Below are 17076 nucleotides of genomic sequence, written 5' to 3' on the forward strand. Positions count from 1 at the left end.
ATGGCCACTAGATGTCAGGTTTAGCATTTTTTTTTTCTTTTTTGTAATGCATTCCTGTACTCAGTTAAGGAAATCCTGCAGTAAAAAAAGTAAGCTGCTAACACTGCACATAATCAGTACTAGAGTTCAGTTCAGTTTTAAGTTCAGTCTGACTGTTTATACTTTAACAATTGGATTTAACAAAAATCTGGATGTGTTCGTTCTGTTTCCTTAACGAGCAAGAAACAAATTCTGTTTCAAGTCATGCAGAAACCAGTGACTCCATGTCTACGACTTGTGCACGCACACACACAATATATATATATATATATATATATTATATATAGTTGTCCCAATTCTGTACAGGTATATTAAGCTCTCATTTGTTAACAAAGGACTTTTTAGTTTTAAGTACACATTTATGTGTTAAGCATTTAAAGTTTGTGTTTGTGTGCGCCCTTTACTTTTTTTTTTTATTTAAATGAATTTTAAAACTTTTTCACACCTTTACCCTAAAGTTCAAAACTTTTAAAAGTGCATTTCTCAAAATGTCCACTAGGTGTCACGTTTTAAGAGTTCTATCAATGCATTCCTGTGACCAGTTAAGGAAATCCTGCAGTAACTAAAAAAACCTGCTAACGCTGCACATAATCAGTGCCAGAGTTCAGTTTTTAAGACTGTTTACGGCTTAACAGTCGGATTTTACATGAATCTGGCTGTGTGTTCGTTCAGGTTTCCTTAATAAGTGAATGAAGAACTTACTCTGTTTCAAGCCATGCACTAAACCAGTTACACCACTTCTGCGACACACAATATAGCTGTCCACATTCTGTATATAAAGCTCTTATTTCTTAACAAAGGACTTTTTAGCTCGCTTGCATTTTAATTTAAAGTTTTAGTGTGTGTGCCTTTTATTTTTTTTCCTCTTAATTCATTTTAAAACTTCAGAAAGTGCATTTCTCAGTATGCCCACTAGAGGTCACATTTTACCACTTCTCAATGCATTCCTGCTCTTAATGACCGCTGCAACCAGTTAAGGAAATCCTGAGGTAATTAAAAAAAAATAAATAAAGTCACACGCCTTTGCTAAGAAAAAGGGAGTATTTTATGTGTGTGTGTGTGTGTGTGTGTTATATTACACACCTGGGTGGTCTCAAACACACACGCCTGCTCCTGGTTATCCAGAAACGCAACATGCTTCTGGAGCTCCAGCTTCGCCTTGGCTGCAGGTAGACCTACATACACATACACACATATACACACACACACACAACAAGACATTGAAATAGAAATACACACCAGTTATGTGTGATTGCATTTATTCCAAAGACTTTTGCCTTTTATGGTGTTTTATGGGCGTGGGCTAAAGTAAATCAGCCTGAGTGATGATTACAGTATGTTGTAGTGTGTGTGTGTGTGTGTGTGTGTGTGTGTGTGAGACTGCAGCGCTGACCCTCGATGTGGTCACAGAGGCGGTGCAGCTCTTGCATGGGGCAGGAGTCACACTGCAGGCTCTGGGTCCTAGTGCTCCTCTGCAGCGCGGCCACGGAGAACGCCTGCTTCAGAGTCAGCATGATCTCATCCACCTGCACGCAGAAAACAACGGATCATCATCATCATCCTCAACCCGACACACACACACACACAATTCTGTTACACAGTGGGGCAAAAAAGTATTTAGTCAGCGACCAGTTGTTCAAGTTCTCCCAGTTAATAAGATGAGAGAGGCCTGTAATTTTCATCATAGGTACACCTCAACTAAGAAAAAAAAATCCAGAAAATCACATTGTAGGATTTTTAAATTTATTTGCAAATTATGGTGGAAAATAAGTATTTGATCAACAACATTTCATTTCAATACTTTGTTATATTTCCTTTGTTGGCAACGACAGAGATCAAACATTTTCTGTAAGTCTTCACAAGGTTTTCACACACTGTTGCTGGTATTTTGGCCCGTTCCTCTATGCAGATCTGGAGAACGGCTAGGCCACTCCAGGACCTTGAAATGCCTCTTACGAAGCCACTCCTTCATTGCCCGGGTGGTGTGTTTGGGATCATTGTCATGCTAAAAGACCCAGCCACGTTTCATCTTTAATGCTCTTGCTGATGGAAAAAAGGATCAGTCATCTTTACATGGATCAGTCGTCCTGGTCCCAGAAAAACAGCCCCAAAGCGTGATGTTTCCACCCCCATGCTTCACAGTAGGTATGGTGTTCTTTGGATACAACTCAGCATTCTTTCTCCTCCAAACACAAAGTTCTATTTTGGTTTCATCTGACCATGTAACATTCTCCCAATCCTCTTCTGGATCATCCAAATGCTCTCTAGCAAACTTCAGACGAGCCTGGACGTGTACCGGTTTAAGCAGAGGAACACGTCTGGCACTGCAGGATTTGAGTCCCGGGCGGCGCAGTGTGTTACTGATGGTAGTCTTCGTTACTTTGGTCCCAGCTCTCTGCAGGTCATTCACTAGGTCCCACGTGTGGTTCTGTGATTTTTGCTCACAGTTCTTGTGATCATCTTGACTCTACTGGTTGAGATCTTGCTTGGAGCCCCAGATCGAGGGGGATTTATCAGTGGTCTTGTACGTCTTCCATTTTCTAATAATTGCTCCCACAGTTGGTTTCTTCACACCAAGCTGCTTACCTACTGCAGATTCAGTCTTCCCAGCCTGGTGCAGGTCTACAAGTTTGTTTCTGGTGTCCTTTGACAGCTCTTTGGTCTTGGCCAGTTTGGAGTGTGACTGTTTGGGGTTGTGGACAGGTGTCTTTTATACTGATGCCATTAATACATTAATATAGGTAACAAGTGGAGAACAAAGGAGTTGCACACTTGGTGGCTGACTAAATACTTTTTTGCCCCACTGTATTCTCATCACCCGGTTCTCACCAGAGCCTCGTCTGTACACTGGAACACGTAGCACACGAACTGACAGCTCCCGCCCTCGTCCGACTCCCTACAGATAAACCCGAAGTGATCCACGTGTCGTATTCCCTGCACACACACACACACACTTTTAAAGTTTAAACTGCCAATTAAAATATACAATCATGTAAATTCTAAAGACAAATGTGTATAAAATGTCTGATGAATATTATACAGATAAGCTCTGTAGAGGAAACACACACCTGAGGCCACGCCTCCCTCTTTGTGACTGACAAGCATAACAGCCACACCTCCTCCCTCTTAGACCTAATAACCACACAGGCCCTGCCCCTTCTTTCTATAGAAATAAGTCACTCAGGCCACACCTCCTTCTATAAAACTAATAACCAAAAAGGCCACGCCTCCTCATTATTCTGTTCAACTAATAGCCACACAGGCCACGCCTCCTTCTGTAGAACTAATAGACACACAAGCCACGCCTCCTTCTGTAGAACTTATAGCCACACAGGCCACGCCTCCTTCTGTAGAACTAATAGCCACACAGGCCACGCCTCCTTCTGTAGAACTAATAGCCACACAGGCCACGCCTCCTTTTGTAGAACTAATAGCCACACAGGCCACGCCTCCTTCTGTAGAACTAATAGACACACAGGCCACGCATCCTCCTTCTGTAGAACTAATAGCCACACAGGCCACGCCTCCTTCTGTAGAACTAATAGCCACACAGGCCACGCTTCCTCCTTCTGTAGAACTAATAGCCACACAGGCCACGCCTCCTCCTTCTGTAGAACTAATAGCCACACAGGCCACGCCTCCTCCTCTGTAGAACTAATAGCCACACAGGCCAAGCCTCCTTCTGTAGATCTAATAGCCACACAGGCCACGCCTCCTTCTGTAGAACTTATAGCCACACAGGCCACGCCTCCTTCTGTAGAACTAATAGCCACACAGGCCACGCCTCCTTTTGTAGAACTAATAGCCACACAGGCCACGCTTCCTCCTTCTGTAGAACTAATAGCCACACAGGCCACGCCTCCTCCTTCTGTAGAACTAATAGCCACACAGGCCACGCCTCCTCCTCTGTAGAACTAATAGCCACACAGGCCAAGCCTCCTTCTGTAGATCTAATAGCCACACAGGCCACGCCTCCTCCTTCTGTAGAACTAATAGCCACACAGGCCACGCCTCCTTCTGTAGATCTAATAGCCACACAGGCCACGCCTTCTTCTGTATAACTAATATCCACACAGGCCACGCCTCCTTCTGTATAACTAATATCCACACAGGCCACGCCTCCTTCTGTATAACTAATATCCATACAGGCCACGCCTCCTTCTGTAGAACTAATAGCCACACAGGCCACGCCTCCTCCTTCTGTAGAACTAATAGTCACACAGGCCACGCCTCCTCCTTCTGTAGAACTAATAGCCACACAGGCCACGCCTCCTCCTTCTGTAGAACTAATAGCCACACGGGCCACGCCTTCTTCTGTAGAACTAATAGCCACAGGCCACGCCTCCTTCTGTAGAACTAATAGACACACAGGCCACGCCTCCATCTGTAGAACTAATAGACACACAGGCCACGCCTCCTTCTGTAGAACTAATAGACACACAGGCCACGCCTCCTTCTGTAGAACTAATAGCCACACAGGCCACGCCTCCTCCTTCTATAGAACTAATAGCCACACAGGCCACGCCTCCTTCTGTAGAACTAATAGCCACACAGGCCACGCCTCTTTCTGTAGAACTAATAGCCACACAGGCCACACCTCCTCCTTCTGTAGAACTAATAGCCACACAGGCCACGCCTTCTTCTGTATAACTAATATCCACACAGGACACGCCTCCTTCTGTATAACTAATATCCACACAGGCCACGCCTCCTCCTTCTGTAGAACTAATAGTCACACAGGCCACGCCTCCTCCTTCTGTAGAACTAATATCCACACAGGCCACGCCTTCTTCTGTAGAACTAATAGACACAGGCCACGCCTCCTTCTGTAGAACCAATAGACACAGGCCACGCCTCCTTCTGTAGAACTAATAGACACACAGGCCACGCCTCCTTCTGTAGAACTAATATCCACACAGGCCACGCCTTCTTCTGTATAACTAATATCCATACAGGACACGCCTCCTCCTTCTGTAGAACTAATAGCCACACAGGCCACGCCTCCTCCTTCTGTAGAACTAATAGCCACACAGGCCACGCCTCCTCCTTCTATAGAACTAATAGCCACACAGGCCACGCCTCCTTTTGTAGAACTAATAGCCACACAGGCCACGCCTCCTTTTGTAGAACTAATAGCCACACAGGCCACGCCTCCTCCTTCTGTAGAACTAATAGCCACAAAGGCCACGCCTCCTCCTTCTGTAGAACTAATAGTCACACAGGCCACGCCTTCTTCTGTATAACTAATATCCACACAGGACACGCCTCCTTCTGTATAACTAATATCCACACAGGCCACGCCTCCTCCTTCTGTAGAACTAATAGTCACACAGGCCACGCCTCCTCCTTCTGTAGAACTAATAGCCACACAGGCCACGCCTCCTCCTTCTGTAGAACTAATAGCCACACAGGCCACGCCTCCTCCTTCTGTAGAACTAATAGCCACACAGGCCACGCCTCCTCCTTCTGTAGAACTAATAGCCACACAGGCCACGCCTCCTCCTTCTGTAGAACTAAGAGAAATATCTGCATAGGCCACGCCTCTTTCTGTATCATTAATAAATACACAGGCTACTTCTTCTGTACAACCCCCAAGTTAAAGTGAAACCAGAGAACTAAACATATTTAATATCTGAGAGAGAGAGTGTGTGTGTGTGTGTGTGTGTGTGTGTGAGACCTGTGAACAGAAAGAGATTTCCCTGAAGCTCTTCTCGATGGCCACTTTCTTACTGTCTGGACTCACTAAGAAGATCTGCGAGCGCCCGATCTACAAACAAAAGAAGAAACAAAACTCAGTGTCAGTGTGTGTGTGTGTGTGAATACAATGAGAAAGAGCTGTTACAGGTATACACACAGGTATTATATGTTGCTCATACGTGTCCTGGCTCTGATGTCATCCTCCTCCTGCTATCAAACATTCAGTGAAACCAGTGTGTTCAAAAGTCAATAGGCAAGAGTGTGTGTGTGTGTGTGTGTGTGTGTGTGTGTGTGTGTGTGTGTGCCCGCATACATCTGTGTGGTTTCACCAGCACAAGACAAGCACAGACATTTTTCCCTCACTGAGGTGAGACCGCAACTGCTGGGTCTACTGTGTGTGTGTGTGTGTGTGTGTGTGTGAGAGAGAGAATTAGACATTGTTCCATGCTCTCTCTCTCTGAAAGCCTGTCATTATGTCATTATTAGGATACTGGAAACGAGTCTTTATTACGAAAGACGCTCGATAACGGTGCAGCAGCGATGGTGAATCAGACTCGGTCCGATCTAACCGAGGAGACGTTCTACCCTGATGGTGTCCAGACTCCCAGGGAGAGACACTGGGACAAGTGTGTTAGTGTAGCAGGGGATTATATAGAGACATAAAGGGAGGTTTAAGTCTCAGAACTAGGGACGGGAATCAAGATTTCATCACGATTCGATAAGTAGCGCATTTTTTTTTTTAACGTCCTGATTCAATATTAATTTTCCCCGATTTTGTTACAATTTTAAACATTTAAATAAGGTTTAATGAGTAATTAAACGTCGCCCGTTTCTTAAAACATTAATTTTCTCGCTTTAAACACTACAAACTAACTTCAAATACAAGAGTTTGACGTTCAACTTCGAATTAAATTAAACACTGAAGCTACATCGTTACCAAGCAGCGTGTATCTCTGTTACGTCGTCCGCCATCATTATTTCAATGATTCACTCCGAACACACGTGATGAAAATGTGGGTTTAGTTCAGGGAGCGCCACCTGTAGGATCATGAAGAAACCGAGACGTCTTCTCTCATAACTCGTAAGCGTGTGGGCGTCTTCAGCTTTTAACACACCTTATTTTGGACTAATTAGCGCCGGCGGTGTTTTGAGACTGGTGTAAGTGTGTGTAATGATAATGTAACGTCGTAAAAACGTGTTCCTGTCGCGCCGCTCAGAAGCTTCTGCACCCGGGACAAAAACGTTTATATCTGAAGCTGATCAATCAAACTGAAAACCGGACAATTCTGGTCAGGACCGGTTCATCTCTACTAAAAATATACATTGCTTTTGTTTGTTTGTTTTTTTCTACAAAACTGTGTCTGTTCCAAGCAGTTTTTACACAAATAAATTTAAATTTAGTTTTAAAATTCTTGGGGGAAAAAAAAATGTCAATCTTAAATTTTTACATAATAAATAACTAACAAAAAGTGACTCTCACCATGAACACAGCTGTGGAAGCTCTCGCACAGAGGCGTAAAAAAAGGAAATGAATCGATTCTGGAGTTGGTTCATAACTGAATCAATTTATGAATCAATCAACTGAACTGAATCAATCAACCTATAACCGTGTTGTTATTCTGCACCATTATCTTAAGTCCCAGATTGACTCAAACGCCACTCGCACATGCTTTAAAAAGGTTCAGGTGTATAAACAGAACACGTGTGTGTGTGTGTGTGTGTGTGTGTGTAACAGTAATATCTCCATAGTGAGAAAACCAAGGTAACACTTGGACACACACCTCGAGGTTAAACACACTAGGACACGTCCTCAAACACACCGTCTCTCAGGGTGACCTTTTAAACGTCGGTGGAATTTAAGAGGAGGAAACCGGAGTCCATGGTCGCAGGACTGTTTTGTGTGTGTGTGTGTGTGTGTGTGTGTGTGTTCACCGTGAACAGCATGGTCCTGTTCTCCTGCAGGCTGGTCGGCTGAACCCCGGTGGCTCCGTTGGCCGTCCGGCGCTGCAGCTCGGGCGAGAGTCCGTTCTCATCCAGCGCCTGCAGAGACGGGAAGCTCGGATCTTTCCGGAAAAACAGCGCCTTCTTTCCTCCTCCTCCTCCTCCATCCGCTCCGTTTACCACCTGCAGCACAAACACAGTGTCAGAGAGAGGAGGTGGGGGGGTGGGTGGTGTGGTGTGGTGGTGGGGGGGCGTGGCTTTGGTGGTTTTCTAGCGTGACGCGGTGAAGCTGACCTGCGTGAGCGAGAACGCTCTCCTGATCCCGGCGGCCAGCGAGCTGTTCGTGTTCGCGTTGGCGCGGCTGAACTTCTCGATGCACTCGTCTATCAGAGCGGGCGGGGCGTTCTTCCTCGCCACCACGGCGCGCCCGCAGAACAGCACCTCGAACTTCTTCGCGAAGGCCGTCGCCGATTCCGGGCCGTCGTGCCGGGCGGGGTCCGGGTGAGACTCGGTGGGCGGGGCCGTGGGCGTGTCCTCCTGCCGGGCCGAGTTCTTGCTGGCCTGCCTCAGGGTGCTGATGATCTCCGGGACCTGGAGGAAGGAAGCAATCGCGGATCGTCATCTAACGTTTTGTTATGTCAGGGGAAGAAGAAGTGGAAATAATCAAACCCAACGTGTGTGTGTGTGTGTGTGTGTGTGTGTGTGTGTGTGTGAGAGAGAGAGAGAGAGACATAAATAATGCTTTTTCCTGAGGTCACAAGATTCTGACGTTCTAAACTGATCTAACCCAAAGCGAACGGGTCCAACCTTCACCAGAGACAACGTGCTGATACACTACAGTGTTGTGAAAAAGTATTTGCCCCCCGTTTTTTCAACATTACACAAAGATAACCTGAATAGTTTTTGTAGGTTTTAAATTATGATTTTATTTAGTTAGAAGAAAAAAAAAAAGCTGTTCAAACCTACCTGGCCCTGTGTGAAAAAGTAATTGCCCCCATGTGCTACTGTAAATCGTGAATGAACTGTGATTTTTAATTTTTTTTTGGAAAAGCTGTGGCGAATTTTACTTCCGACACCCAGACCTGATTACTGCCAGACCTGCTGAATCAAGAAATTACATAAAAAGAACCTTTCTGACAAAATAAAGCACGGTAAAAGCTCTCAAGATAAGCCTCATCTCATCCTTCCCAGGAATGACCAGCCAACCCAAATTACTCCTAGAAGAACATCTAAAGACCTGCAGGCCTCACTCACCTCAGTTTAGGTCAGTGTTCATAATTCAACAATAAGAAAGAGACTGGGGGGCAAAAATGGCTTCCATGTGAGAGTTCCAAGGTGAAAGTCACTGCTGACCAAAAACAACACAAAGGCTCGCCTCACATCTGCCACAGAAAACACAGCGTTTTATAAAGAGAACATCCCACCAACACCAACAGTCTGACATGGTGGTGGTAGCGTGATGGGCTGGGGCTTTACAGTTTCAGGACCTGGACGACTTGCTATAACTGATGGAACCATGAATTCAGAAAATCCTGAAGGAGAATGTCCGACCATCAGTTTGTGACCTCAAGCTCAAGCGTACTTGGGTTCCAGAGCTGAACAATGATCAGAAACACATTAGCAAGTCCACCTGTAAAAAAAAATTAATTAAGGTTTTGGAGTGGCCTAGTCCGGACCTAAATCAAGTGCCACAACCTTACAATTTTTCAAAGAAGAGCGAGACAGAATTTGTCCAGAGTGACGTGAGGGACATTACAAACTTGGTTGCAGTTGTTGCCCCCAAGGGTGGCACAGCCAGTCATTAGGTTTGGGGGGGGGGGGGGGGGGGGGGTTTGGACAGCTTTTTTCCCCCTTAATAAATGAATCATTCTTTAAACACAGCACTTTGTATTTACTCGGGTTCTCTTTGTGTAATATTAAAATTTTACAATGAATCACTGACTCACTCCAGACCACTAAATATTAAAAAATAATCATTTAAATCACTGCCTCGTTCTGAACTCTAAAGCATTTTCACTCACTGACTCGTTCAGAAGCGAATTCACCTAATCACCAAATCTGAACCACTGAATCATTTTGACTCACTGACTTCTGAGTCTTTTTAGGTCGCTGAATCATTATTTACTTGATGACTCATTTTGAATCAAAGAAACATTTTATATCAAGTTTTAAATCATTTGAATCACTGACTCATTCACTGAATCGTTTAAATCACTGAATGCATTACCGATCTCTGAGACATTCCGAAATAACTCTGATTACAGAATCATTCTAAACTTTAAATCACTGAATCATTCACTCAGAAACACTGAATAACTTCTTAAATCTTTTGATTCACTAAATCATTCGGAATCACAGAATCATTTTGACTCACTGAGTCGGTCCCAGACGCTCCTTATTTTCCTTGTTGATTAATTCTGAATCACTTAATCACTTAGAAATTTTGAATCATTTGAATCACTGACTCACTTTGATTCACTAAATAACTTACTCATAAATTTGAGTCTTGAATCATTTGACTCACTGACTCATTTTCACCCACTGACTCGTTCTGAATCACTTGAGAGTTCTGAGTCTTGAATCGTTTGAATCATTGCCTCGCTCAGTCATAAAGTAAGAGCAAGTAGTCGCATGGCATTGTGGGTAGTACCATGGGAGAACCAAATGGTAAAAACATGCTGATGAAGCGAGAGAGGGAGAGAGAGAGTGTGTACGTGGGTGTAGCTGGGTCGTGTCACGTCTTGTCCAGAAGAGGAATGCAAACTGCATTAAAAACACACTAAGGTTTAGGATACGCCTACAACCAACATGCTGCTTTAATATCTCACACACACACACACACACTTGCTGTTTATGGCCTGAGCTGACTCTAATGACGTTTAATGCCAACCAAATGCCAGAACAAACTGCAGGATGTGATGAAAGAGCCTACACACACACACACACACACACACTTCTTTCAATGAGAGCTCTGTGTCAGATGTAATGGAAGAAAAATAAAACCAGGCCCACCCTTCCTTTAAACAGGTGACCGCGCCTCTGTGTGTGTGTGTGTGTGTGTGTGTGTAGAAAAGGACAGATATCACTTTGAGGAAACAAGCATTACGCTTCACCCTCACTGATTGGTTGGTGTGGTGTAAGGAGGAGGAGTCAGCTAGTGGGCGGGAACAAAGCCTAGGTGATGACATCGTTCGCGAGTGACACGCGAGGCCGTTTTTCTCCAAGCGTACAAGCGAAGTGTCTCACGTGTCTTAGAGGATCCTAAGGTGATTTTTCCGTCACATTGTCCCTCACGCATCACACCCTCGTCCATGCGGTTCAGTTCTCGCGCTGGAGCGACGCCGCATTCCTCAGTGAGAGATCTGCTCTCAGGTTTTATAGCCCGAGGCGTCGAGCAGCGCAGAGTCTGAACTACGACTGACACAACCGTTTCAGTTCTGCACCTGAGGTCGGTGGGACTGTTTGTCCTCTGACTCTGTTTAGAGGCAGCAGAGTCATTCTGAATTACTGAATCATTGTGACTCACTGAACCATCTTCACTCACAGACCGAAATGAATCACTGAATCGTTCTGGATCCTGAATCATTTGTATCGATGCATTCTTTTGAATCACAGAATCGTCGAATCATTTAAAATACAAACCCGTTAAATCACAAAGTCATTCTGAGCCTTGAATCATTTGAATCTGTGGATTATTTCCATTGACTCGCTTACTCTAAATCTTTGGTTAATTCTTAACCTTGAATCGTTTCAAACACTGAATCCAAATCAATTAATTCCAAATCATTTTCACTCACTGAATCATTCTGATTTATAATTCACTGAACAATTTTCACTTATTATGAATCACAAATCATTAAAATTAATCACTGAATCACTTTAACTCAGAACTATTCTAAATTACAAATCCTTTGAATTAATCACTGAATCATTTTCACTTACTGAATTATATTGAATTATTTGGAATAAAATAAAAAAAAATAAAAAAAATAATAATAATAAAAAAAAAAATCGCCAAATGATTTTTACTTACTGAATTATTTTGAATTACAAATCATTTGAATCAATCACTGAATCATTTTCACTAACAATTTTTTTAAATCACGAATCATTTGAATCAATCACTGAATTATTCTGAGTTACAAATCATTTGAATCATGAATCACTGAATCATTTTCACTCACTGACTGTGGACAGTGAAAGTGTTTTAAGAAACGAATAAGCTGAGACGACCAGCATAGGTCTGTACTATGGCACACACACACACACCTAACTTACTCACCTTAATCAGCCAGTTTAGCATTGAAGGCATGACCAATCCCCCTCTCTCTCTTTCTCTCTACATGCTTCTCTTATTCTTGTCTTTAATTCCTGATCTTTATTCCTCAGCACTTCTTATTCACTTTGCCGTGCACTCATCCTCCTCGTCCTCCTCCTCTCTGTCTCTGTGTCTCTTGCAGGAACATGTCTCCGTCTCCTGCGCTTCTGTCGATCTCAGTGTTGCTCATAAGAGCGCTACCTTTAACTCTTTCTCTCTCACACTCACACACACACACTCTCACGCTGCACCTTCTCATGCTACTTGACCTCGTGCTGTTTTTTTAGTGTGTGTGTGTGTTTGCAGTTTTTCATATTGATGTGTTTCTCAGAAGAGGCTGATGCCATACGAGGCCTGAACATTGTCTGAGTCAATCCCTCAGCTGTTCGTTCCTCTGCCACCTCTCACACTCACACACACACACACACAGGAAGTGAGATAAGCTGACAGAACTGTGACTAATCTTTAAATGAAGTCAGTGTGTAAACCGAGTCCTCAAACTCACACCACAGACGCTGCGTCTTTAATCTCGCGATTTCAGAACGATTCTCTGAGATTTATTTTTATTTACGTTTTCAAAAAAAAAAAAGAGAGAGAGACAGAGGGATGAAGGAGGGACGAAGAAGTGATGAAGGGGTGATGAACCATTTCTGCCTCTGTGTTACCGTAGTGATTCAGTAAAGTCTCTCCATCACAGAGAGAAAGAGAGAATTAAACTATTAATAGATAGAGAAATAAAAGAGAGACAGAAAGAGAACAAGGGACACAAAAGAAGGGAATGAGAGACAGAGAGAGACGGTGATGGACAAAGAAACACAGACAATAAGTGAAAGAGGGAGAGAAACAATGTGTGTGTGTGTGTGTGTGTGAGACAGAAGGATAGTACTGTAGTTCCTTCCTCTTGTCTAATCTGTAGTGTAACTCGGACGTTACAGTGTCTCTCTGATTTAAAGTTTCTCTTTCGCTTCTCTTTCAGGTTTCAATAATAATATTTAACTCTATTTATCACACTCGCTCACTACGATCTCACACACTATACTAGCTCACTACCTTATACTGCGCCCTTATACTGCGCCCTTACCCTCACCGGTTCTGTGGAAGCTCATTACCCTCACACTACCCTCCCACTACCCTCGCACTACCATTACACACTTATTACACGCTCACTACCCTCTCAGTCCTGACTCACTATCAGTGCTATGAATCATGGGTAGACGGTGAATGTGATGTGTTCAGTTCTCGCAGCACTGATGGTCACGGCTCTGTTTATTACAGCAGTGGAGTTTATAAAGCACTAAAGTCGCCTAATAAACTCTGCTGCCTGTTACAATCTCACAGTCCATAACGGTTAGGAAACGTCACGTGCAAAACGAAAGTAAATCGAACCGACCAACATCGAGCCCTTTAATCGAACTAAAGTATTGGCACTCTGTGCATCACAGCGGTCTGATATTGTGTGTGTGTGTTTGCTTTCACATCTCCACTGAGGCTCAGAGAAACATTTTCAGACATTTTCTGAGAAAGTCAAAAGTGAAACAGAGAGAGAGACAGATACAGAGACAGAGAGAGAGAGAGACAAAAACAGAGGGAGTAATGCAGATGAGAACAGTGTCAGAATGAAGCCAGTGATTTTAAACATTTACACACTCACTGTCCATCACACAACCATAACTCACTGCAGAGCATCCGTGTGTGTGTGTGTGTGTGTGCGCGCATTGAGGAAAATTCCACCCTGTTTCCCATGCACCCTGAGAGTGATCCCAAGTTCAAAGGTCATAAGGTCATAAAGTGCCCCATAAAAAGAGAGAGAATAACAGAAAATGACATCATACAGCTGAAGTGCTGTGGTCTGTCCCTCTCTCCCTCTCTCTCTCTCTCTCTCACACACACACACACACACAGGATGCAAGGTGGTTTTACAGTGTTGTTTTTGCCAGCCAGTCACATGAGGTGGCTGAGGACAATCATGTGTGTGTGTGTGCCTCACTCACACACACACACACACTAATCAATTCCCGTCCTAACACAACACAGTGAGATAAGGACCGCTGTACTCCCTCTCCCCCCTTATCTTTCTCTCTTCATATGTCTCTCTCTTATTCTATCTGTCTCTTATTACTTCTCTCTCTTATTCTGTCGGTCTCTCTTTATGTCTCTCTCTCATTCTGTCCGTCTCTATTAACGTCCTTCTCTATTCACGTGACTCTGATTCTGTCAGTCTCTATGCCTCTCTCTCGCATTCTGTCCTCTCCTAATACCTCTCTCTCTCTCTTTGTCCACTTGTCCCTCACACGCTCTCATTCTCTCTTTCTGTCCACTTGTCCCTCACATGCTCTTATTCTGTCTCTTCTCCTAATACATCTCTCTCTCTCTCTCTCTGTCCACTTGTCCCTCACCCGCTCTCATTCTGTCTCTCTCTCTATCTGTCTCTCAGTCTGTGTCCCTCCTTAAACATGTCTCTCACCTGTCCATCCTGTCTCTCACCAAACACTGTACATGCCCCCCCCCTCTCTCTCTCTCTCATTAGTATTGCCCCCCCCTGTCTGTACACACACTCAGCTGAATGTTTTACTCTTCACCACTTCAGAGTTTATTAGTTTCCCCAAAGCTAAGCTAACACACACAAACATCAGACATAAACAAAAACAATAACAATAACACCAGACCCCTGAGTAAACTCCTAACAGCAGGAACAGTGTGATCTAATAAAACACAGTGTGTGTGTGTGTGTGTGTGTGTTAGGAGACACTGGGAGCTGCCCGGGTTTAGCCTGTTAGCCTGTTAGCCCTTGAGAATGACACACACACACACACACACACTGTCAGGCTGAACTTCTCCTAAACACGCCGAGTTGTGGAGCTCAGCGCCTCGAGACTGCGCACGCGGTACTCACGGTGTCTTTTCCCGCCTTCGCCTCCCTCCGGAGAAAGTTCTGGAAGCGCGCTTTCATCGCCACGGCCATTTAGTGTTCTTTAAAAATAAATACATGTGAAAAGAAAAAAGAAAAGAGTTGGAGAAGTCCGCCTTTCCAACGGCACTCTACCGGAGGGGAAAGGGTGCGTCACAATCCGACCCGAGCTCCCTGAGAAGTGCCCGGATTCACACAACACCGGCCGCCATGACTTGATTATTTTAAAGTGACAACATCTAAAAATATATTTATAAAAAAAAATAACATTGTTAGTAAATTCACGTTTCAATAAAAAAAAAATAATAATAAATAACACTTGGTTAACGGAATTGAATAAAATTGTGTGGTAAAGTCTAATTATTTGTGTCATTTTCCTGTCACTTTTTTTTGTACCAAAATACCTGAGGTAATCTTTTTACATTCATAACTCATTATTATTATTATTATTAGTAGTAGTAGAAGTAGTAGTTGTTGTATTGTTATTTGTTGTTGTTTGTTTTTGCATTCACTTCATCTTTACATTGTATCTAAAAATTAAAAGCGTTAGCTTCCAGGGGTGGCCATATTATTTCCCAGTTGCCTAGCAACACCGTTCTACTTCTTCTTCTTCTTAGGCCTTGTTCACACGTGCGTTAAGTTTTGGGATAAACGAACGTGCTCTAAACGTCCTAGACGTTTATATTGTGTTTTGTAGTGGCGCTTGATTGACGTCTACACCAGCCTTTTCCGCATTTCCCTATGTGTATCATGTAGGATCATGGGATATATCCGGTCCTCCGAAGCGTAAAATGAACGCGAAGAAAACGAACTAGAAGCGGTTTCCTTGCGTTCGTTGGGTTTTGAACGGCAAGAAAAAGCTGCATGCAACGTTTTTTTTAATGCCGTATGAACGCGCAGCCGGACAAACGCACGTCACCAAAGCCCTGTGAACACTCTTATTGACTCCTATGCGTAGAAAACACTCGCCGCTTGATCCATGCTCACCGGACGCTACGAACGCAAGAAAAACGCTCGATTTTAAAGCCCGTGTGAACAAGGCCTTAATGTCAATTCTTCCAGATCAACCAAATTTTTTTAATTAGTGGTGCTTGCAAAGCGAAGCACTACTATTGTTATCTCACAGGCTTTTTTTTCTGCTTCTTCTTTTTCTTCTTCCGCCAAAAGTTCGTGTAACTAGTCCAGCACCGTTTGTCATAGAGCCATGCACCGGGTGTTAAATCGTGCGGCTCATTCGGGAATGGGGTGCTATGACTTTTCTAAGGGATGTCTGGTGGCAATTAACCGCCCTAAAAAGTCCCACAGACTTAACATTGAGACCAACATCAATTGTGACATCATAGCTCTGACTACAGTATGATGCCACAGCAAGCACCACTCACATTTTCTTCAGGAAATGTGTCTCTCTAGTTATTGTTTGTTGTTAACAATCACTTTATCTTTTCGTTGTCTATAAGAAAAACTTAAACCTAAAAATAAAAAGTGTTAGCTAAAAGTAAGAAGTGTTTCCAAGTTGCCTAGCAACACCGTTCTTTTTCTTCTCGCATTCTTCTTAATGTTGATTTCCCAGACTGGCCTAGGTTTTTTACCTTCATGTTTTTAATTATTATTATTATTATTTATTATTATTATTATTATTTGTTTTTGTATTATTGTTTACAATCAGTTCATCTTCATGTTGTGTGTATGAAAAACTTAAAACTTAAAAAATAAAATTGAGTTGACTGGATTGTAAAGTCTAATTTGTGTCATTTTCACACACTTTTTTTCGTACCAAAATAACTGAGGTAAATGTTTTATATTTTAGACTTAATTTTTTTTTTTTTATGAAAAACATAAAACTACAAAAACTAAAAGAAAAGAAAGGAAAAAAACATTATTTCTCAGTTGCCTAGCAACGCGTAAAAGACGTGACCTTCAATCAAAACAGCAAAGCAAAGCAAAGCATGAACAGCAAACCAAGTAGCGTGTTTTAACTTTAAGTATAATTATTTAAATTAATGCAGTTACTTCCTTAGCTCATTGCTAACAAAATACGAACATGGAGACAAAATCACTAAGGTTGAACGTGACATCATTCCGAGCTCCAGCTTCCTGTTTTGGAGGTGGCGCAAATGCAGCACAAGTTTGAATGCAGTGCTAGCTTTAGCTAACTAGTCGACATGCTATCCTA

General features: G+C 43.2%; 1 protein-coding gene across 4 annotated transcripts in view; it reads right to left on the reverse strand.

The window, feature by feature from the left end:
• tbc1d1 (TBC1 (tre-2/USP6, BUB2, cdc16) domain family, member 1) overlaps nucleotides 1-17076 on the reverse strand; it is a 46503-nt gene that overhangs the window by 22793 nt on the left and 6634 nt on the right. For 3 of the 4 annotated variants that reach the window (XM_053479893.1, XM_053479894.1, XM_053479895.1), the window contains exons 4-9: nucleotides 7972-8268; nucleotides 7669-7860; nucleotides 5717-5806; nucleotides 2869-2973; nucleotides 1433-1565; nucleotides 1123-1214 (exon numbers count right to left, since the gene is read on the reverse strand). In XM_053479893.1, coding sequence (XP_053335868.1) covers nucleotides 1123-1214; nucleotides 1433-1565; nucleotides 2869-2973; nucleotides 5717-5806; nucleotides 7669-7860; nucleotides 7972-8268 — 909 coding nt within the window. Of the gene's footprint in view, nucleotides 1-1122; nucleotides 1215-1432; nucleotides 1566-2868; nucleotides 2974-5716; nucleotides 5807-7668; nucleotides 7861-7971; nucleotides 8269-14888; nucleotides 15062-17076 lie in introns of those variants that run through there. The other variant, XM_053479896.1, reaches the window with a different exon arrangement.

The sequence above is a fragment of the Clarias gariepinus genome, chromosome 20 (assembly GCF_024256425.1).
Source record: "Clarias gariepinus isolate MV-2021 ecotype Netherlands chromosome 20, CGAR_prim_01v2, whole genome shotgun sequence".
NCBI classification, from domain to species: Eukaryota; Metazoa; Chordata; class Actinopteri; order Siluriformes; family Clariidae; genus Clarias; species Clarias gariepinus.